The sequence below is a fragment of the Panthera tigris genome, chromosome D3 (genome assembly GCF_018350195.1).
Source record: "Panthera tigris isolate Pti1 chromosome D3, P.tigris_Pti1_mat1.1, whole genome shotgun sequence".
Taxonomy (NCBI): domain Eukaryota; kingdom Metazoa; phylum Chordata; class Mammalia; order Carnivora; family Felidae; genus Panthera; species Panthera tigris.
This window is the reverse complement of record NC_056671.1, coordinates 80868808-80892831: the sequence shown is the minus strand read 5'-3', so window position 1 is coordinate 80892831 and position 24024 is coordinate 80868808. Positions and strand designations below refer to the sequence as shown.

At 42.5% G+C, this 24024-nt stretch overlaps 1 protein-coding gene across 2 annotated transcripts in view; it reads right to left on the bottom strand.

The window, feature by feature from the left end:
- The window catches only part of SERPINB7 (serpin family B member 7), a 63042-nt gene that overhangs the window by 15673 nt on the left and 23345 nt on the right, over positions 1–24024 (bottom strand). Inside the window, exons 1-2 of one of the 2 annotated variants that reach the window (XM_007096085.3) lie at positions 9090–9170; positions 5796–5981 (exon numbers count right to left, since the gene is read on the bottom strand). In XM_007096085.3, the coding sequence (XP_007096147.1) occupies positions 5796–5963 (168 nt within the window). In that variant the 5' untranslated portion in view covers positions 5964–5981; positions 9090–9170. Of the gene's footprint in view, positions 1–5795; positions 5982–9089; positions 9171–24024 lie in introns of those variants that run through there. The other variant, XM_042962643.1, reaches the window with a different exon arrangement.

The window sequence follows — 24024 nt, the reverse complement described above, 5'->3', positions numbered from 1 at the left end:
GGCAGCAGGGACAGGTGCAGCCACCCTACTGACATGGTTAGAACACAGATTACTCGGAGCAAGTGCCACCAGCCGGCAGAGTTAATAAATTGATGGCTACAAAATGAAATGTGTTTGATAACTATTTTGGTTTGCTCATTCTGGTGGAACAATCTTACAATCACTCACTGACTAAACGTAGACAAGGATCAAAACGAATCACATAAAAAACTGAAATCAAATAGAAAACTTTGGGGCGCCTGGGTGGCTCAGTGGGTTAACTGTCTGACTTCGGCTCAGGTCACGATCTCGTGGTTCACGACTTTGAGCCCCGCGTCCGGCTCTGTGCCTTCAACTCAAAGTCTGAAGCCTGCTTCGGATTCTGTGTCTCCCTCTCTCTCTCTGCCCTTACCCTGCTCATGCTCTCCTTCTCCCTCCCTCTCTCTCTCTCTCAAAAATAAATAGACATTAAAAAAAAATGGAAACTTTATTTACCTACGTGGCGGCCAAGATTAGGGCTAATTACGTAGGCACCAAGATGGAAAAGGGAGAAGTAGTTACTGAACATCTAGGAAATCCTAAATGTGAAGCGAAATTGGGACTTGAGAGATGTAATTTCAGCTTCTTCAGTTATTTGGAATTAAATCATTTTAGGTGTTTGCTTTTCCCGTGTGGCTCTTATAATCCCATTGCTCTCATAATTGCTATTCTGCCCAAGCTTTAATGTTCTGTTGCACTTTATCTGAATTTCCCCAGGCCCTGATGTCCACAGGATCTGAAATGCAAAACAGCTTCTCATAGAGTGTTCTACGCATATGATACTCATTTATGCAACTGTCGGGAGCAAACCGAATGTGTTCTGACTCCCAGGCGTGGGTGGATGATACACAGAAACAGCTAAGATTTTCTGTAAGAAAGATGTAGGTTTTCCTGAAGGGCTCGTATGTGCTACATTTGAACAATATCCCTAGTGGGAGGTGGAGGGAGGGAGAAGGGGTGAAGTCCATTAGAAATTACGCATGGGAATTTAATTAAGTCAGTGCTGCTATCCGTGCCTCTATGCAGGCTTTCAACTTCAAGGCTTCAGAACCCTAATCAATAGCACCATCTTACTGGGTAGGAGAAAATGGAACAGCTCAGTAAAATATATGAAAATGTATGAAGGCTATGAGTGTCACTGTTAGTCTCAACAGTTCATGGAGAATTGGAGCCTACCTCAATTTCTACATCTTCTTAATCTGGAATAATAATTAATATGAGATGGAGTGAGAGATAAGGCACAGGTACCAAGGCACGTTCGATACACAAATTGGTAGTCAGTTTAAAATTCACCATGCCTGGCAACGAGGGGGTCATCCCGCCGTCCCCCATCCCCCAGGACTGTGCCATTGTGGAGCATGAAAACTATCAGCCTCCTTTCTCATTTTGCCTTGACATTGGATAGACGGGCATTTGGGAATATATGGATGTACCAGAAACATAAACTATCGTGGGACAGGGTCAGGACTCAAAAATGCAAACGTCTTTCCTGAACTAACTTTTGTGGAACCCAAGCAATATTATAAAAGGTGTCTGAATCCCTAGAAGTCATCCTTGTTAAGTTTTTGAATAAAGCTTTAACAAGCACAAACATTTAACATCATTCTTTGACCATTTCTAATTTTAATCTATTTTGATAATGATCTGGCCATCTCTTCTGATATTCCCAATTGGCTTTTAGTAAACCTGACTGGTACAATATTGAGGTGATACATACATGTTTTTACATTTTCAGAAACTCTAAGAAATTGTACATTCAACAATAAAATTACCATGACTAAAGATGAACAGGGACACTAGTAAATAGTCAAATGTAATAAATATGAAATAAAATATCAAAGGGCATAGATAACACAATCCAAAATGCTAGCAGTCCTGTGGTCTCATATTCCCTGATTGACCCATGTAGGAAAATCAGAATTTCTTTTTCTTGTTCATAACTGGTAACATATTCAGATAACGACAAACAAGGAAAATCCTGGATCTACACAATGTAAGATATTTCAGGACCTTTGGATTGAGGGTAAAAAAAAAAAAAAAAAAAAAAAGACTGGGGCACCTGGGTGGCTCAGTCAGATAAGCATCTGACTTCAGCTCAGGTCCTTATCTCGCAGTTCGGGAGTTCGGGCCTGCGTCGGGCTCTGTGTTGACAGCTCAGAGCCTGAAGGCTGCTTCAGGTTCTGTGTCTCCTTCTCTCTCTGCCCTTCCCTCACCTCACACTCTGTCTCTCAAAAATAAATAAACATTAAAAAAAATTTTTTTCCAAAAAAAAAAAAAAAAGACTATGAATTATCTGCATCCCAATGGACTTCTTTCTACCTGTGTATTCTTGCCAAATGATAAAACTATTATGTCTTCTCACAGAAGTGGTAGAATAAGTAACATATTACAGTGATTATTTTTGAAATGTTTTTGGTAAAACCCAATTGTTTTAGAAAATTCAAATTTGCCTAACTTTTAAAAAACACTGTGATATAAAGACATGATTTAAGACAAAAATTTATGACATACTTTATTTCAATGAAATGTTATGTGAGAGAAAAGAGAGGAAGTAGGCATCTCAAAGAAAACAAAACTAAATTTTAAAAACCATTGTATTTAAAAAGCACAGTAATATTAAAGCTAAATGAAAAAATATGAACCTGAACACATGATCTTGTAAATAAATGTACTTTTCTGCTTTTTCACTCAAATGGGAATCAGCCTGCTATGTCACCTGAACTCCACTGAATTGATTGCAGATTTCATGCCGATTCTGGATTTCAGTACTGTTATCCAGTAAAGGAATCACATCTTTGTTGAGAGTAGCTGACCTATCTTGAACCAAGAAAATTCAGGACAGGCCCAGAACACCGGGTCGGGTAGCAGAGATTTAGAGCCATCTGAAAGGACTGTTTAAAAAGGACAAGTTTAGGGGGCACCTGGGTGGCTCAGTCGGTTTAGTGTCTGACTCTTGATTTTGGCTCGGGTCATGATCTCACAGTTCCCAGGATTGAGTCCCATGTTGGGCTCTGTGCTGACAGTGAGGAGCATGCTTGGGATTCTCTCTCTCTCTCTCTCTCTCTCTCTCTCTGCCCCTCCCCTGCTCGCTCGCTGTCTCTCAAATAAAAATAAATTTTAAAACAAAAAAAAGGGACAAGTTTAAAGGGATTTCTCCTGGCCCAACTGTGACCATCCGAGCATCAAAAATAAAAAATAAGAATGACCACTGGTCCATGGCAATGCTTAAGAGAGACAGATAGATGGATGCCACAGAGACTAAACTGATCAAATATACATATGTGACACACACAATCAAGTGTCGGGCACAGTGACAAGAAACTAACTGGGCCAGGGTTGTGGGGGCGAGAGGGGGAAGCTAAACAATCGATTTCCAAGGAGGTATACTGCAGAGGACTAAATATTTGTACAAATGAGTTATGTGAATGGTCTTGTGCCTACAGTTGTCATTTTTTTCCTGTTACATACTTCTTTTTTTTTATTTTTTAAATTTATTTTGACAGGGAGAGAGAGCAGGGGAAGGGCAGAGAGGGAGAGAGGGTCCTCTTACCTGTTTCTTATAAGAGGTTGTAAGAGCAGGGGCTATAAAAAGTAATTCAGGAAAGGCACTGATCCCGTCAGTGACTATAAGAGAACAGACCCCAGCAATATAGGCTCTTTGAATTCACTGTGACCCACCTCCCAAGGGTTGACTGGTCCTGCCAGGCAGCTTGGGAGGGGGGCAGGAGAGGGGCTCGCAAAGAGACCTCAGGAAATGAGTCAGGCAATAGCCCAAGAAAGTTCCTAACCTGACATCATACAATAACAAGTAACTGTGTCTTCTGTCATGTTAAAGGCATGGTGTTTCATCATAGGTGTGAAGTCTCCCCGTCTTTGGAATAGAAACACCATTTAAGCTATTTTTTAAGTGGGTACCAACAAGTCCCCCCTCCCCCCCACCACCCTATAGTTTACAGGTAAGGATACTGAGGCTAACACAGATGAACTAATTTTCCCAAACCAGAATTTGGATCTAATTTTCTAACTCCAAGACCAAGTTGCCTTCCTTGGTTCTAAAGCATTATGTACTTATACTAATGAATGAATACATTTTTATTAGTGGCTACATTCCCCGCCCCCCCCCCCCCCCCCCCGCCAAAGGCTATATATTTATCAAAGCACTAACTTCATAAAAACTGAGGCTTTGTAATAATGTACTTCGGGCTGCATTTCAGTTCGGTGGCTTTAGGGAGAATGGTTCTCGACTCTTTTGATTCTGCCTCCTGGGGGATATCTGGCAATATCTGGAGGCATTTTTGCTTCTCACTACTGGAAAGAGGTACCCGAAGGGTATCTAGTAGGGAAAAGCCCCTCACAATGAAGAACTATCTGGCCCAAAATGTCCAAGGTTTTGAAACCCTGATTTAGAAGGTCACCCTGAATTTGAATCATAGCTCTGCCACTTGCTAGTCAAGGTGGCACGGGAACACACGAAATCAAGGTAATACCACCTACTCTGATGTCACTGCGAGCAGCAAATAAGATATCTGTAGAGCTTAGCCCAGAGCCTGACACTGACGAAGTTCTCAGCAGTTATAGCTGCTGTCATCGCATTAAAGGTGCTCAGTGTACTTGGCTGGGACTCACTCCGGCTCTTGGAAACAAATGGCATCCTGAGGCCATCCTGGTTATTCCCTAGCAGCAAATATTCACTGAGCTATCGGGAGAGAGAAATGAATTATTCTAATAATATTCTAATGACTAATTCTAAATTACCTGCACAAACACTCTTTAACAAGTGCTTAGTTGTGAAAGGTTACAACACGGACCAGCTTCCTCTAGCTCCAATTTATGAACGAAAATAATGGGGGGAGCGAGGGGACAGAAAGGGATGACGAAGACCTCCACGTGCAGCGTGGACCTGCTGTCTCACCTGCCATCGAGCTCCTACGACTCCCGAGAGGAGAGGGAAACCATGATCGTTTCACTTCCCCGTCCAGCCTGGTTCGGGGTAGTGTACGAAGGGTAACGTAAAAAGCGCTTTCTACGGCTGTTGGTGACAATGTGAAAACCACTCAGGTAGGCTGCTGTTACCTGGAATGTACTATTGCATCATTTGTGCCCAGGTCATTCATGTTTAAGTTGGGACCCTGGCATCTTCTGCTTGTGCTTCTTTCTTATCTACTTCTACTGAGGCACTGGCTCCCAAGCCTTCGCGTACACCTGCAGAGTTTATGAAGCCACAGATTGCTGGGCTCCATCCCCATAATCTCTGATTCACTAGGTCTCAGGTGGGGTCCAAGCATTTGCATTCCTAACAAATTCTCCAGGGGGCACCTGGGTGGCTCAGTCGGTTAGGCGTCCGACTTCGGCTCAGGTCATGATCTCGCGGTTTGTGAGTTCGAGCCCCGCGTCGGGCTCCGTGCTGACAGCTCAGAGCCTAAAGCCTGCTTTGGATTCTGTGTCTCCCTCTCTCTCTGCCCCTCCCCTGCTTGCGCTCTGTCTCTGTCTCTCTCTCCCTCAAAAATAAATAAACACTAACAAGTTCTCCAGGTGATGCTGATGCAGCAGGTCTAGGAAACACACTTCGAGAACCACTTGACCAAGGTAAAGAATCAAAGCGACAGTTCTGAGAAAATTCCTGTTGTCTCTCATCTCAAACCCAAGCGCTAGGAGCAGTGTGTGTCCTTCGCCTCCTTGAGATGGCCTCATTTACATGGGACCATTGCAGTAGAATATGCTCTTGCAGAAAACATTCATTGCCGGAACCATGGGCAGTGGCACAACCCGAGACTGACCTTATCAATCTGAGAAGCACAGTCACCTCGTGCACCCAAACGGACCAGGGCCAGGGCAGTGAAGATGCTCAGAGAAGAAAAGAACACATTTCCATTCCCTTGACTGTTATCCATCTCTCCGAACAGGTTGATGCAAAACTCTGCATTTGCTGCAGCAAGGGAGGCCATTGCGGAACGGTGCACAGCCTACAGAACGCAGAGAAACGGGATGAGTTCCAAGTACACCCTCTGGACGTAAGAAGGTTTTTATATTCATCTGTTGTTTTAGATCTGAAGCTTCATTTCTTCAGCCCTGGAGGTAACCATCAAATAACTTAGAACAAAAAGAAAGCAATTTCCTCTGGTCCAGTGTCCTTGTTACCAACAACTCTAAAACCATCTCTCCTGGCAACATCATGATACATGCATCTTTTTTACACGGACACACATTAGTGCAATGTCTCTATGTCTCTGCCTCTGCTCTCCTACTCACATCCAGAACGGATTCCCATTTGTCCTTGATGGGGCATTTCTAGCATCGGTGGCCTCAGACAGTTCTGTTCTCACCTCCTAAGCAGACCCCCTCCTGGGGCCGTTTAGTGAATCACCTCAACTTCCTAAGCTGAAATAGAGCAAAAGTGCTCTTTGCAGTAAAACAAATATTAGGACATTAGACAGTCTATTAAGAAGCTATAGTCCTTGCTTTCTAAATCTGTAGTTTTAAAAAAGGTTAACATTTGGAGATTGAACACATAATTTCCTACTCTCCAGTATAGCCACCATACATGTGCTTAGAGTGATCCTATATCCTAACTCTTTTCAGGACTTCCCCAATTTCAAATATTATGCATCCTTAATCCTGTAGTTGTTATTGTCACACCTTTTTCTAATTTAGGGGGAATGGAAATGCTATTAACCATATTATGAATCACAAACACGCACATGACCTTCCAACACAGAGGTCTATCTCTTACCGGAGAACCTAAGGTATAACAGCTAATTTAGAATCTAGGATGAAAATGAGGCTGTCTTCAAATTCTTGATAATGTTTCCGAAATATAGAAGGCTGCCACCGGCATGGAATTCTTCAGGTATCTGCTCTGGTATTTCTTTGCAGACTTTTTCCACAATGCTCAAACTGATCCCCAGTCCCACAGGTGGGGCTGCCCTGACTAAATGGATTAACATGGATCCTCCAAATTATTCTCCTTGAATATTCTGTGACATTACACCTAATGGTGTGGCAGGTTCCAAGAGTCCCTTAAGGGACCCACTGCTAATCCCAAACTTGTTACTAACAGTTGTATGACCTGGGTCAAGTCTTTCACTTCCGTAACCTTCTAAATTTCATCTTATTCAGGGTTGCCTGGGTGGCTCCGTCGGTTAAGTGTCCGACTTTGGCTCAGGTCATGATCTCGCGGTTCGTGAGTTCGAGCCCCGCGTCGGGCTCTGTGCTGACAGCTCAGAGCCTGGAGCCTGTTTCGGATTCTGTGTCTCCCTCTCTTTCTGCCCTTACCCCACTCATTCTCTCTCTCTCTCTCTCAAATATATATAAACTTCAAAATTAATTAATTAATGGTACCAGATCACTTATCCTTAAACGTTCCTGTACAGACATGTTTATGCATTTTGAAAATAAATGCCAATAGTATGTTTCCACTTCACATACTTGTTTTTATCTTTCTCTACGCAGGTGCACGGTTAGTTTCCAGGAATGAAAGCAAGATTCTTTCCTTCTCTTTTGATATAAAGTCTAAATCCCATTGGCAAATAGATAACTATATTTAAGGTCAAATTACTTTTTATACACTCCCCAGATTCCATCTGGTGACATGAATAAATACTAGCATTAGTATTTATTGGAGTATTATTTCCTTATTATTATAAGGAAAAGTGTGATTTTCCTTTCTCCTATAATTACTTTGCATAGCATCTTTTAAAGAAATAAACAAGCACCAACAGAAATAAGTTAATACGCACAAGTATCCAGTGATTTGGGTCCCAGTTAAATAACTGAAGGAAGTTGAAGAAGAAAATAAGTTACGTGAAGCCACAGAAAATGTCAGCATGACTCTACCCATTAGGCCATGGTCCAGACATAGCAACCAAGGAATATTCTTTCCAAATCAAGACAGAATCTGGCTTCAGATTAATTTTTCATTCCACTAAAGATATACTGTATTCTTACATTCTTTACACAAACATTTTAGTTTAATGTACAGACATGAAATTTACAATTTACAGGTTAACACAAACTAACAAAGACTCATGATGGTTTTTAAATCCCAAACATCCAACTTAAGGATCTAAAAGTCCACAGGAGCCCAAAGCCCATTTGCTTACTTAATGGTATATTTCAATGCAAGAAATGTGCTATCCTTCTTAACTACATTTTTCATGTCAAAACAAAAGGATACGTATGTTCTCACTGAAGTTTTTTAAGTCTAATAAAAGGCAAGAAAAATAATTTTTAAATAAAGCATAGGAAAAACTAGGGACAAAACACACTAAAAAACCCCATGAAATTATAGTGATATTTTATGGACCCAAACTTACTATACTTGATTGATAAATAATGTGCCTTAAATGACTGATCAAAATATTACCTAATCTCAGGATAATTTTGTTTATACAAGGAAAAGCAATCTTACTTCATGGTACATTGTTGAAGAAAATAAAAACTCCTATAGTTACTGAATTAGAATACACATACTGGAGGGGGAAAGCAGTAGGTAAAAACTACTATTGAGCATGCTTAATTTTTATTCCTATCATATAAATCAGATGTAAGGCTATCAGTAGTTACTTTTCCACCCAAGTATTTTCAAATCTATTTCTTTCAGAATATGGTTTCAAATTTTGATAACTCTGTCATCAAAAATCTTGCTGAGTGATTTTTAAAGTTCAGTTCTCATCTCAAAACTTAGTATATTCCAACCCATAATGCCTTGGAGAAAAACACTGGAAATACAGAATCTAGATTTGTACAGAATCCCCCACCTGCTATTTGTTTCTCTATTCCAAAATGGAATATGAGGTATTCAACTTGTCGCTGATCCCCTGCATGATGGTGCCTGCCATCCTCCCCACGACACCACATACACTCAGCCATAGACAAGCCAGAAGACAGAGAAGCTGACGACAGGACTAGACAATGACTTTGATGTTGTTTGATGAGTTCAGACCCTCAGGTACAGTGAAACAGCCACTGTTCTCTCTCGCACTCTCTCTCTCTCTACCTTTCTCTCTTAACCTCTTTGACTCTCATTCAAAGTGTCTGCCAGACTTCAAGTTGTGGGCTTCAGAAATATTTACCTTACTCTCTTCATAGAGGAAGTTAGCAGCTGGTTGGGTGAGTCTGAAAGAGTTCCTTGCATTACTCTGAAATATAAAGCCTCTGACTCAGACACTCCCTGCTTCCTTTTGTGATGACCATGGAAATTTTAAATAATTGCATTAAAATGCAATTACGTTAAGGCCCTTTATAAAGCAAATGAAGAGAAATGTGTCACATACGTCCTACAGATCCAATTCAAAGTAGTCAAAACAGATAGGTTTTAATAGTCAAATTTTAGCATGGAATTTTATCTAATTTGATATTAACATCACATCGTATTTTTATGTAGTATATGTAAATATTCATGTATCGTGGGACACCTGGTATTTTTCCATATGGAAAGGCTTCCTCCCTAGAGGAGGGCAGAGAGCAAAGAGCTGGAGGACAGAATGCCGGGAGGCACTGCTCTGGCCCCAAGACTGGGGATTTCTGTTTTTGGGAGAGCAGGGGAGCTCAGTCTTTCAGGAGTCGTCAGGTTTTACTTCACATAGATAGTGTTTCTCATTTTGCCTTACATGCTATTCCTACAAGCGTTCGCCCACCCTGCCTTCATTTAGTTGTATGTTTTAATGCTAAAAGGGAATATCCTGATCTCCTGATCATTGAAAGTTGAAAGTTCTCTAAGGTGAATATCCCATCAGAGGGATAGATGTGTTAGAACGTATATAAAACATGGCGTAATACCTATCTCCACCAGAGAGGAATGAGCTGGTGATAGGAACCCTGGAAACTAAACAAATAACGAAAAAGGGTGGGGGGGAATATAATTGTTAATTAGTGAGAAAGCACAGATTCCACAATGAAACATATATCCCACTACACTTTTTTTTTTAACGTTTATTTATTTTTTAGAGAGAGAGAGAGAGACAGAGTGAGTGGGGGAGGGGCAGAGAGAGAGGGAGACACAGAATCTGAAGCAGGCTCAAGGCCCTGAGCTGTCAGCACAGAGCCCGACATGGGGTTCGAACTCACAAACAGTGAGATCATGACCTGAGCTGAAGTCAGATGCTTAACCAACTGAGCCACCCAGGCACCCCCCCACTGCATTTTATAGTTCAGCTGTGGATAATATTCTCTTAGTTGTAATGATTTAAACAACCAAGTACTGATCTAAACAAGACTCATGATTTCTAAGGATGCTGGGAGGAAATTGTAGGGGGTGGGTGGGGAATGGGGAATCCAGGAAGCATATCTTCCTTCCATGAAACGAAGTCTACAAATAATCCATAAGAGTAAAATGTAAAACAAAACAACAACAACAACAACAACAACAACAACAAACCCAAAAACCCAAAAACAAAAAACCAAGCAACATTAGCATGGTATTGAGATGTCTGGAGAAAGATCCAAGCACTTGAGATTGGAGATAAGTATACACCCATGAAATCACCACCACAATCAATCATACTTTAATGAAGTGGTTTTAAAAACAGAAGCATTGAGAGTTGTTTTTCCTGTTATGGGAGAAGCAGGGTGAGAGGGGGAGGGAGGAGGGCACTGCTGGTCTACTCCATCAGCTCTGAGGTCTCCTTGGTCTCCTTTAGAGACCATTCACTGCTTAGATCCTATATGAACTTGGCAAATAGATGGATAAAATACTAGATCTAGGAATACATTCCAGCCAGGCAACTCAACTAGCTGTGTGACCTTGAGCAAATAACTTCATTTCTCTGAGCCCCCCATTCTCCCATCTGTAAAATAAGAATTCAGATCAGTACTATTTTTATTGTTATTTGAAAACATATGAATGCATGTGCACATACGTAGATACTATATACACCAGCACAGCGTTGGCTGCAGGATGGGCCCTCGAAAATGTTAATCCTCCTCAATGCTCACTTTGCCTTTGCTATATCGTATTACCTGTGATTACACACAGTATAAGAAGTTGGATCACTTCAACTGTTTTTATGTAGCATTCTGCCTTCCAGAATCTGGAGTTTTACTGCTACTATCCCTCTAGTGTGATAGTTCCATCCCTCTGAAATAATACAGTGATACATAATATATGGAGATTTGGGGGGGGCACCTGGGTGGCTAAGTCAGTTAAGCATCCGACTCTTGATTTCAGCTCAGGTCATAATTTCATGGTCTCGTGGGAACAAGCCCCAAGTCAGGCTCTGCTGGGCCTGGAGCCTGCTTGGGATTCTCTTTCTCCCTCTCCTTCTGCCCCTCCCCTGCTCTCGCTCTCTCTCTCTCTCAAAATATTTGAGAGATTTTCATCCTCCTTCATAGGAGGAATGGGGAAGACTTTTAGGACTAGTGGGCAGTTGGGAGTGAAAGCTGAGAGTTAAGAGTGGGGGAAGGGACCACTGTTGGCATGGAGCTTGATATGTGGGCAAAAGAACTGAGTATTCAATTGGTTCCAGTTTGCCTGAAAGTCCCACATCCTGGGACCCCCCCTCAGTCCTGGTTGGATGCAAGAACAGTTCCCAGACCGTTGCTCATCTAGCACACCCCAAAACTGTGCTCCACAGCAGGTCATGGTCATTCGACTCAAACTATCTTGAGACAGACATGTATTCCAGACGCTAAGAATATGTCCTCATCTGCTCACTGATGCGTGAAATCACCGTGACTGGTGGGGTCCCAAGCCACAGTCAGAAGTAAGGCACAAAAGACTACACACATTACGATTCCCTTTATGAAAAGATCCGGCCAAGAAAAATTGCATTTTTAATGATGCCTACATAGGTGGGCAGACTATGTATGTTAAGGGAATGATTCCCTTTACTTAGCTCTACTTACCTCTTGGGAGAGGGAAGTTTTTGTTGGTAAAAGAATGAGGAGGGAGGTGTCAGAGGTTCTGAAAATGTTCTATTTGTTAAACTGTGTACATATACAACTGCATATGTAAATATGCATACATAAAACGTATGTATGTACTTGTATGTATCCAAGTTATATTTCATAATTTTAAAAAGTTGGTCAAAATACATAAGGAAATAAAATACCTCCGAAACAGGAGCAAGTGCGTTGTACGTTAACTGATAATTGGTCTATTCCTGAGTGCAGATTTTGATGGAGGATGGGCTGGGGACCCTGAGCCCAAGATAAACAGAGTGGCAATGAGGTAAAGAGTAGGATGTCAGAGAAGGCCCAGAGACCAGACCAACACAGTGCATGATGGAGACCAGGGGTCCCCGTGTTCCCTCCAGCAACCCCCAAACCTAGCAATCCCTCCGGAGAAGTGACCTGGAGAGATTTCAGGCCTCTGCATGAAATCATTGGCCATTTTTCTACATCTTTCTGGAGATTCAGCAGGGAGCTTTCCTCTTCCCTACTGCAGCAGAAATGGGAGAAGCCTTTTGAATATGCAAATCAATAATGCATATTCATACCCACATCCCTGGTGCACAAATGCAGTGATGAGAATCTGATCTCCTTTCTCAAAGTGATGCATTCTCACAAAGGAAATATTTCCATGCTGCTCTGGACTGTTCAGCCTCCATGTGTTCCCTGCGCAGTTAGGAAGAGGACAAAAGCTGAAAGAGGCAAGCTGAAAGCCTGAGTCACCACCTGCCAATAAAAAGAAACAAGCGTCCCTAAGTAGATTTTTTTTCTAAAAACCTTAGGATTAGGTGTTAAAGGCTGTCTGCGGGTGCAGTCTACACCCTCCCTGCCCAAGCACCTGCTTATTGATGTGTAGCCTTACCTTCTGGGATGGATTCCCTGTGACTCAGAGCAAGCACTGTCTCTAAAGAAGCTAACAGGCATTTAGACCTTCGCCCCAGGTTTCAGAATAGTCTCTGGATAAAGACGGTCATTATGGGATTCACTCAGTTTGTATGTGAGTCAAATTAAAAAATTGTTTTTAGGGGCGCCTGGGTGGCGCAGTCGGTTAAGCGTCCGACTTCAGCCAGGTCACGATCTCGCGGTCCGTGAGTTCGAGCCCCGCGTCAGGCTCTGGGCTGATGGCTCAGAGCCTGGAGCCTGTTTCCGATTCTGTGTCTCCCTCTCTCTCTGACCCTCCCCCGTTCATGCTCTGTCTCTCTCTGTCCCAAAAATAAAATAAAAAAATAAATAAATAAATAAATAAATAAAAATTGTTTTTAATTTTTATTTGTCTTGGGGGGGGGGGAGAGAAAGTGTGAGTGGGGGAGGGTGAGGGGCAGAGAGAGAGAGGGAGACACAGAATCTGAAGCAGGCTCCAGGCTCTGAGCTGTCAGCACAGAGCCCAACACAGGGCTTAAACTTACAGACCATGAGATCATGGCCTGAGCTGAAGTCGGACACCTAACCTACTGAGCCACTCCGGTGCCCCAAAATGTAAATGTGTAACCTGCCCATCTCTGTTCTTTACAATGCCAATGGTTTTAATGTAAACATGAAAAAAAAATTCAGGATCTACGGTATTTATCAGCCTGTCTCAAAACATATCCTTTGTGAGAAGGATCATCAACAGATTAAAAAAAGACAGCAGAGACTCTGAGTTTTCTACAAAGTTTTATCACACCTTGTTGATGATCTCTAATCCTCTAATTCCTTTCAACCCTATCCTGTGTAAATGTGCTTAGCTTAAGGGCCTAAAATAGAATTTAATACAATATTTTCATCATTCCTCAGACTCAGATGTTCATCTGGACCTGAGAACATCCAGTTTTTTTCTGGCCCGAAATTTTCCAGAAACATATCTGTTGGGTTTGTAATCCCACCTGGCTTCTCTAGATGCACACCTGAATGCAGCAGCCTCAGGTAGAAGCTGAAACTTGGGGTGTTAGTTCATTATTGTCACTCAGCCAGACTCTTCTCCACCCTTCTGATCTGGCAATGGAAAGCCACATCTACAACACCTAGATTCTCCCTCCTAGAATACTAGCTAGAGTTCATCAAAATGGGTTTGCCCCTTGCTTAAGTGGCCACGTGTAGACAAAGGTAGGTTGGGACCAACTGGGTGCTGACACCTTTACCATCAGAACCTACCATACTGGGGCATACATTCCAGTGTCTGTGCTAACATCACATGTTTGAGCTCCTTGCTGTACCCACCTGTGTCTGCTGTGCACAAAAGGAACTACAAGCCTAGTTCTTCTCGCTGAATGTTTTCCAAAGAGTCGCCAACGCTTACCCAAATTACTGGATCCTCTATTGTAAAGAGCTATTGGAATCTGAAGGGGCCATAATCTTACAGTGGCTTGTCAATTTTGTCTAGTCTTGTTTCTTTCCCAGGAAGAAGGAAGTGCCTGCTTATCCAAAATCAAATGGATCATTTATTTCCATGATGGTCTATGAGTAATAGAACAGTAGAGAAAAATAAAGTCACAATTAATCTGGGAAACTTGATTTTGACTTAGCAGTTTCAATAAATTTTCTGATGGAGAAGGCTGTTGTTAATACGGAAGACAGGGTTACAGATGGATTTCCTGTTCTCTGTATTCTCATTGCACAGAGCTGAAATACGTTGAATTCCAAATTCTTCCTACCATCTATCTACCTGTTGTAGGCAGAAAGTACTTCCAAGTGGTGAAACAGCCAATAGGTAAAAGGTAAGAGATTCGAGTGACACATAAACTGGCCAATCCTCCTGGAATTACCAAGAGTCAATCATAATTAAAGTTCTCATCATTGTTTCCTTCTCCACTTTAACCCAGGCAACTCTCTTACTACCGTATTTGCAATAGGCTATTTAGAACTAACCAATCCCAAAGTGACGTAAGTCTGGGAAGGAAGTTCAGCCATGGGAACTGGTGTGTCACGTCAATTCTTCTTTGCCACACGTCAACAACCCCAATTTCCAAAGGCCTCACCAGTTCATGAGTACAGATGAGGTTTCATAAATTGTAATAAGCTAAATTTGACTGTCTCTTGCCCTCGCTTATTTACCCAGGACTGAAGCCTGCTATGATGCTTGAGGGTTCCCAAGGAAACAAATTTGCTCATCAGCTGGAACCACTACATAAGCCTTCCATATTTCTTGTCTGTTCTGGTACCTTCATCAACATCCTCAACCTCCAGGATCCTTGAGGCTCCCTCACCCTTGTTACTGCTGCTGGTGCTTAATGAGGGAGCACTGGTGTCCCTACCAGAATACCTTCCTGGTGCCCTCACTACTGTCATGGAGGGGTTTTCAACATCTTCATTTGGCCCCATGAAGAAATGGGAAGAAGGTCCCTTCCCTGCTCATATTATACTGTATTGCCAGGCACCTAGCAGGGATGCATCTCCCAGGATTTGTCATCTTAACAGTTTCTTTGGCTGATGCTTATCCTTAGGACCAGACGAGTAACAGAGGTTCCTCTGTTCTTGTTTTCTCACTCGCCCGTGGTGCCCATAAATGCCTATGCATGAACATCCTTTGGATAGGCTCCTTGCCTCAATTAAACAATAATAAGCAGGCACTTTGGGGGACTACCGAGCCATCATATGACCCAAATATGTCTGCATTTTCTTTAAAGTAACTACTGCACTTTCTATCTTTATTTTTTTTTTGTTTTTTTTTTAACGTTTTTATTTTTGAGACAGAGAGAGAGCATGAATGGGGGAGGGTCAGAGAGAGGGAGACACAGAATCTGAAACAGGCTCCAGGCTCCGAGCTGTCAGCACAGAGCCCGACGCGGGGCTCGAACTCACGGACCGTGAAATCATGACCTGAGCCGAAGTCGGCCGCTTAACCGACTGAGCCACCCAGGCGCCCCTGCACTTTCTATCTTTAACATTTAATACAAAGGCTTTATCTGAAGCATGTTTTTCTGTTACTGTCCTCAAATGGCCCACTAGGCATATATTCTCTTTTTTTTTTTTTTTCAACGTTTTTTATTTATTTTTGGGACAGAGAGAGAGACAGAGCATGAACGGGGGAGGGGCAGAGAGAGAGGGAGACACAGAATCCGAAACAGGCTCCAGGCTCCGAGCCATCAGCCCAGAGCCCGACGCGGGGCTCGAACTCACGGACCGCGAGATCGTGACCTGGCTGAAGTCGGACGCTTAACCGACTGCGCCACCCAGGCGCCCCAGCATATATTCTCTTTAAAGGCGTAATACAAAGTGAATAAAATGCCCACTCTTTCCAACAGAAGTCTGGGGAATAAAACAAAGTAGTCTATCTAGACCCAAAGGCATCTCTCTTTCTTCCCTCATGTATATGACAGCATCTGGTATTTCATTCCGCCTTAATAAATACTATTGAATTAATGAAAGGGCCTAGGGTAAAATAAATGTTATGACAGAAAAGCAAACAAGTGAGAGCTCTACAGAAGGAATAATTAATTGGAAGTGGGAGTCTTAAGTAGGCCTCAGAAGTGAACAAGCATTTGAGCTGGATCTTGGGAAATGGAGAAAATGAGAGGCATTCCGGGGAGACAGAACAGCAGGAGTGCAAGCCCTTGGGAAGTGCTGTACACAGCGTGCTCTCGGAATAGCCCGGCAAGTACCTAGTGAGGTGACGTGGAGGGCTGGAGGCCCCGTAGGCTCTGCCGCCTGGGTAGGTGACGGACGATGTCATGAACAGAGACAAAGAACCCAGCAGGAAGAGTATGCGGGACAGGAGAAGAAGAGGTAACAAGGTCTGCTTTTAAATGTTGAATTTGAGATGCCTAGAGGACACCCAGATGGAAAAAAAAAAAAAGTACTTGGAAATTCAGGTCTATGAAAGAGGCAGTTGGTGATGCAGATGCGAATTTAGGAATCTTTGACACCGGGATGGTAACTAAAACCATGACTGAGATTACCAGACAAAGGGTCCAGAGCAAGAAGACTAAAACCTCATTGGGAAGGATCCCTGAGACATTTCTCCATTTACAAGATAGGCACAGCAAGGATCTAGACCCCTAATGAGACTTACAAAGTCCAGGCAACCAGCTGTGGCTAGAAATTAAATACCCGAAGAGGATCTAAGTAGCAAGGTCGCGTGACTTCTCCGCAGTAGCAGCAGGAAGTCCAAGAGCAGCGCAGAGAAAAAAAATGGTTGGGTTTTGAATTTTAAATGCAGACGAGGTGGATTCAAAGTTAGTGTTGATGAAAGTGTGGTTGAAATGGTGGAGCACAAAGTTCAGGTTAGACATAGCGTAGTAAAGAGAGAGCATGACCGTCTTCACAATATCCCAGAGCAGAGACTGTTTCAGAACCATGGACATCAACACAGGGGGCTCCCACCCGAAATTCCCGTAACTGCCCTGAGCATGGTGAGCCTTGGCGGGCTACAGAGAAGATGGAATGTGGGGCACCTGGGTGGCTCAGTCAGTTAAGCATCCGACTCTTGGTTAAGGCACTGGTCATGATCTCACGGTTCAGGGGATCAAGCCCTGCGTTGTGCTCTGCAGTGACAGAGTGGAGCCTGCTTAGGATTCTCTCCTTGTCTCTCTGTCCCTCTCTCTCTGTTCTTCCCCCACTCATGGGTGTGCTCTCTCCCTCTCTCAAAATAAATAAATAAATACACAAATAAACATTTTTAAAAATGTTTATTAAAAAAATGATGGAACATAAGATTATGCACATCACTATGCTGGAAGACAAGATGTTACTAAGCATGTTTATTGGGAATGTGGGCCACACAAAGGTCAGTACATGTGACTGGGGTAAAGGGCTCAAAACTTCAGAAGTGGACCCTCTTCAGCAGATAACAAGGTCCACACGTGCTCAGAGAAATGGGCAGCTGAGGAAGACAGGAGGCTAGATATCAGATGGCATACCAACGTGAATGTTCAAGCCAGGAACGCTTGGAAGCAAAATCAAAAACAGTAACTAAGATACCAAAGTCCTCTAGAGTTCTAAGGGGGTGACTAAGAATCTGGCAGATGGGAGAAAGGAGAAAGGGCAATACAAGAAGATAGAAAAATTCTCTGAAAATGATGGTGGGGAGCCAGAGTAAACCTACCTTCTTCTCCTGGCCTCAGATAAGGAGTTCATAGGGAGTAAACAGCTTCCATTGAGAAGAATTTGTAGCAAGTACTCAGAATAAATTCAGGATTATATGAGGTATGGGTTGAGGAGGCTGTGAACTCTGATTATAGAGCTCTGTAGTTGGGCTGAGAATACACAGTTTCTGTGGTGAAAGAATACTGACGGGGAGGGCATACTGGAGGGTGCAAATCTAGAAGGGTGCTCTGAAAGGGGACTGGCCTACGGCTTAGTGCTGACTTTCCCAAGGAACAGAACAAAAACTCTTTATTACGTGCCTTCCATAGTAAGATTCTAAAAGGGGCGTGATAAAAGCACATACGGGGAGTGAAAAAAGAAGTCCCTGTCCTCATGGACTTTTCAGTATACTTAGGGTGAAAGGACACTAAAATGCATACAAAGAAGGAGAGATACAGAGTGGCATTGACAAATAATACACAGTCTAAATGTATAGAGTTTAGAGTCTAAGTGGACAGAGGCTGAGATCCTCGCAGTCTGAAGTTGTCACGATTGTGGCATGGACGATGCAGGTTTTGAACTTGTGTGTTTAGAATGAAGAGAAGCAGGAAGGCTACTCCGGGAGAGGATGTTCGCATCGGAAAGACCTGACCTGAGCATTAAAATTGACACCTTATTAAGGATTTGTTTCAAAATAACCCCACAATGTGGCAGAATGACGTGGGGATGAAACAATACTGGCCACGTGTTGAATCTGTTCAATCTGGTTGGTGGATACAGGGTTTGCTTTAGACTACTTTCTCTCTCTCTGTCTCTGCATGTGCTTCAGAAACAATAAAATGTAATTTTAAAATGTCTATTGGAGGGGTGCCTGGGTGGTTCAGTCGGTTGAGCATCCGACTTCGACTCAGGTCGTGATCTCACAGCTTGCGAGTTTGAGCCCCGCGTTGGTCTCCATGCCAACAGCTCGGAGCCTGGAGCCTGCTTCGGATTCTGTGTCTCCCTCTCTCTCTGCCCCTAAATCACTCACATTCTGTCTCTGTCTCTCTTAAATATTAAAAACAACAACAACAACAATTTCAAATGTCTATTGGAATGACAGTCTAGGAAGAGAACAATAGTACACCATTAAATTAAGTTAAAAAAAAAAGGATAAAATACACATTTCATGTCCTCACTGCTTGAAGGGGAAAGAGACCAGTTGGGGTCCCTTATAGCATTCATGTGTAGGTCAAGTTTGAGAGCTGGGACAGAGACCTGTAGGAGACCCCTGAGGACTAGGCTGCCGTATTTTGACTGTTTTCTCTACTACAACCATCATCGTCACCCTCTTCAGCACCAAATATTCCTCTGTGAGCTCCTAGAGTTGGCAGGGAACACTCTGAGGTATGCAAATAGTCTAATCAAGATCTACCTGTCATTTCAGGTTGATGTTTTGCAATCCACGGGCTTGCTGAATTCTCATTGGTGGGCTAGGTAGGATTCAGTCCGATCGAATAAGCATCCAAGGCAGAAGCAAGAGGCGAGAGAGTAGGAGGAAAACTGGGAGGAAGTTTGCAGACCTCCAAAATGCTTATTCCTCTCACTACACTAAACTGTTTACTGATGTAATGATGTTTTCACCTTTTCTCCCTGAAGTTTCTCTTTACACAATTTTTAACTGTTACAATACAGTTATGGCCACTTCCTTTGAAAAGCAACGAATTCATACTGCATCGCTTCTGCCTCTTCTTCAGCAGTGCTAGTTTTGGAGGTTATTATTAAAATCCATCAAAAAGCATAGCAATAAAACATTACTTAAGGGAAATTTCCTACACATCTTAAAATAGATTACGACACTCCCTCCCTGGAAGCTGAAGTCATTTGCGTTTTGTTTTGTTTGGTGTTTCGTTCGTTTGTTCTGAATTGCAGACACTGAAATTTTATTATAAACTGTGTGTACCCTATCTAATCCTCTAATCTAAGTTATCTATTTGAGTAAAACCTTGCAGCAGCAAGTTCCATGGCTTAATATCATATTGCGTCATGGTTAATTCATCCTAAATGCTTTGAATGCTAGGTCTATTTTTATTTCTTGTATTCTCTGTTGTTGCGAGATGGGCAGGGCACAAAAGAATTCCATTAGTCTACATCTCTTATTTACATGTATTTACCCAATCTTCCCTTCTCGGTCTTCCTCCTCCACTTTCTTCTTCCCCCTTTTATTTATGAAATGAATGAGCTTAGCTCTCACCTGGCCATAAATACCGTGATGGAGCATTCTCCTCCGACATTTCAATGAATGCAGTCATTGGAACGTCCTACAATCTTTTCCCATGAGAATTTCAAATATCGGAGGCTTTATTGGTTTCCACTTATTTCTGCCATGTCATTTTGCACTGGGGTCATGGTCACAAACAACAGAATAATAAATGGTAAGTTCCCAAAGAATTGAGTCATCACTGTTGCTTCTTAGTAACCTTTCCTATTTGAACTCTTTTAGTTCTAGCTTAAGAAGCAAATTAGAGTCCACTTTTCCATCGCAGAATGTCAATTTCCCAAATAAATGCAATAATCGGCCCCATTTGGTTTCCTGAATTACATTTTCACCCCAACTGGAATATCACCTATCTTTCATGAAAAATAAAGATTTTAAATCCGCAGACTCATGAAGCTTTGAACAACTTTGGTGGTCAAGTTGAACATAAGTGATGTACAGACATCCCCCACTTCTCCAAGTTAAGCCACTTGGCTTTTAAGGAAAGACCTGCATCAGTAGGTCTAACCGAAATAATTCCAAAGAGGAGTTTCTCCTTTATGAGAAAAGGCACAAAATGAGTTTTGCAGGAGCCACTGCAGAGGCAGCACTAACCTAGCAGCGAGAGTGGTACTTGCCCAGCTCCTTCCGGGGAACCGCACAAGGCGTCTCAGCAGCGAGCCCCAGACCTTTGAACTGTGTGTGTGAGCATCTGGGCTTTGTCTCCATTTACTGGTGCATCTGTGTCCTAAGGTACCAGGAAAGCCTAACAGGGGTTATTTTGGGGTCAGGGAATACTCAAATATTTGCCATGTAAATTAATAGTAATCGCTTCTTCTTCTTCTTCGCTTGAGGCCATTTCAGCTTACAAAAGGATAGCAGGGGAAACCTTTGTATTTAGTTTTTCTATAACCTTTTATTTCCTCATCCTTTGACATCATGGTTCTGGGGGCGCCAGGGCGGCTCTGTAGGTTAAGCATCCAACGCTTGATTTTGGCTCAGGTCATGATGTCACGGTTGTGACATTGGGCCCCAATTCTCTCTCTTTCCCTCTCTCCATGCCCTTCCCCTGCTCCTGCTCTCTCTCTCCCTCTCTTTCTCAAAATAAATAAACTCTAAAAAAAAGTCACATTCAAAGAAAACACATATCCCACTCCATTTATTAGCTTCCTTAAAGAGACCATTCTAAGGACTTCGCAAAGCCTGCCACACAAAAAGTCCCTCCTAGATCCTTTTTAGATCTCTCTTCCCACCCCCAAACTGTCACTCACAGCAGCAGCTAAATATCCTTCCCTGTATCACAAATACATATTTCCTCACCACGATTATGCCCCACTTTCCATTCACCCCTTCCTGTTTTACTCAAGATTGCAGTATCCCCGCCCACGGAACACCTAACGGCAGGGGACCCACCGCTCCTCCCCACCACGCGAAGTGCATGCACATCTTTTGGAAGTTCAGCTTCTCTCCCACTCTGATTACATTTCATGAGACTATCATCCCCCTTTATTCTGGTGAAGGGTGGTAACATTTTTTGGCGTGTGTGTGTGTGTGTGTGTGTGTGAGACAGAGAAAGACATGGCAATAAAATAAGGTAGGATGCTAACATATTTACACAGCATTGTCATCAGAGTAAATCTAATGGACCTATATGAATTTCATATCCTGAGAACACAGAATACACTCTTCTCAAATGCCCATGGCTAATTCATAGAACTTGACCATATACTGGCTCACAAAGAAAGCATCCATCAGTGGCTTCAACAAAGGGAGTACTGCCAACAACACCTTCTGATCCCATCGCAGCAAAACTAGAGTTTACGAACAAACACAGAGCACAAAAAGACCCTTCCACATAGATAGTAAACGTCCTGTTAACTCCTAGGGGAAAGGGAAAAGAGAAACTGAAATTACAATAATAATAATAATAATAATAATAATAATAATAATAATGACAATGGTTTCCAGTTCTAGTCAGAATAGGAAAAACATACCCCACCCCATTTTTTCCTATGAATTACAACTAAAATCCCTGGACAAAAGCCATGAGACGACTGTGAATGGTGGGAAAAAAAGGAGGAAGAAAGGCTAGAACCTCAGGACTAGAGGCACAGCTGGGTCTTTATCCTCCTATACATTCCAGCCTGTGTTCCATACTTTGGAAGTACTACCAGGGACAGGAAAGAAATCTTGAAGGAAAGCCTGTTCTCTCCAGCCAGAGGTCTAGGAAGAGGGTAGCCCGGCAGGACAGAGCCCTTTAGACCGCACCCAAACAATTACAGGCAGCTGTCATGAAGGAAGCAACGCCCCAACTCCCCCTCACCTTGGCCTGGTTGCGGCAGAGACGGTGGGGTGAAACCACAGTGAGCGTCCCCACCCTACCTCAAGCAAACAGTGTCACACGTCTGGCCACTGGTGGTGGCTGCAGCCACAGAAAACAGAACCCTACTCCTTCCCATTTACACCGAGAACACAGTCTTTGAGGTGGGATCTTGTCCACTCTGACCACCCTGAAGGAAGGAAAATGAAGAATACAATAACCAACAAACAAGTAGCCCCCTCCTCTCCCAACTAGAGAGTTTGAGAAGGATCACACAAAGGCAAGAGATGGAAAAAAAAGACCCTTCAAATTTGTATATGAAGCCCCAGGCACACCCCTGTTCCACTCATCTGTAAAACCAAACAGAATCAATAAAGCAAACACTGGGAGAAGGGAATTGTGGTGCAGTTCCACACAGGCCTCTGGATAATGCAGAAGTGGGGCAGACCAGAATAGTACTGCAAAGATTGTGGCAACTAAATCGACACTAAAACCACAGCCTACCAAAGGGAGCCAGGATGTGCTTTGTAATAATAAATGTGTTAAATCCTACCAAAGAGAAGACTGAAATGAAACCCGAGTCTCCTTACAAAATACTCAAAATGTTTAGGATACAATTCAAAATTCATCATCATACCAAAATCCATGAAAATCCCAATTCACATGACAGAAGATAATTAATAGATTTCAACATCAAGATGATACAGGTGTTGGAATTATCTAACGAGGACTTTATTTTTATGTATTTTTTAAAATATTTTTTACATTTATTTATTTTTGAGAGACAGAGAGAGAGAGTGTGTGAGTGGGGAGGGACAGAGAGAGAGGGAGACACAAATCCAAAGCAGGCTCCAGGCTCTGAGCTGTCAGCACAGAGCCCGACGCGAGGCTCGAACTCACGAGCTGTGAGATCATGACCTGAGTTGAAGTCGGATGCTTGACCGAATGAGCCACCCAGGTGCCCCAAATGAGGATTTTAAAACAGCTATTAGAAAATGCTACAACTAGCAGTTTCAAACACTTTTGTAAGAAATAGAAGACACACAAACAAATAAATGCAGATACACTGGAAAATCCAGATGAATTGGATAATTCCCTAAAGAAATACAGATTACTAAAACCAGATTAGAGCTGAGAAACTTAAACAGACCAATTTCCATTAGAGAAATAGAGAGCATTATTAAGGAACTACTCCACAAAAAAACATCAGGTACAGATGGTTTGACACTAGAATTCTACCAAACTTCCAAAGACCAGAGTCCCAGTGCTCATTATTCTAGAACACTGAAAGGAAAGAAAACATCCCAATTCCTTCCCTGAAGCAAGTGTAACATTGCTACCTAAACCAGAGGAAGACAGTAGGGCAGGGAGGGGACACATACCACACATCACAAATATTGATGCAGAAATTCTAAACAAAATATTAGCAAATAGAATCCAATACGACATTAAGAAAACAATACACCAATACCTTGCAGAATTTATTACAGAAAGGCAAGGTTAGCTCAATATTAGGAACTTTACTGCTATAATATACCATATTAATAAATCTAAGGAAAAAATA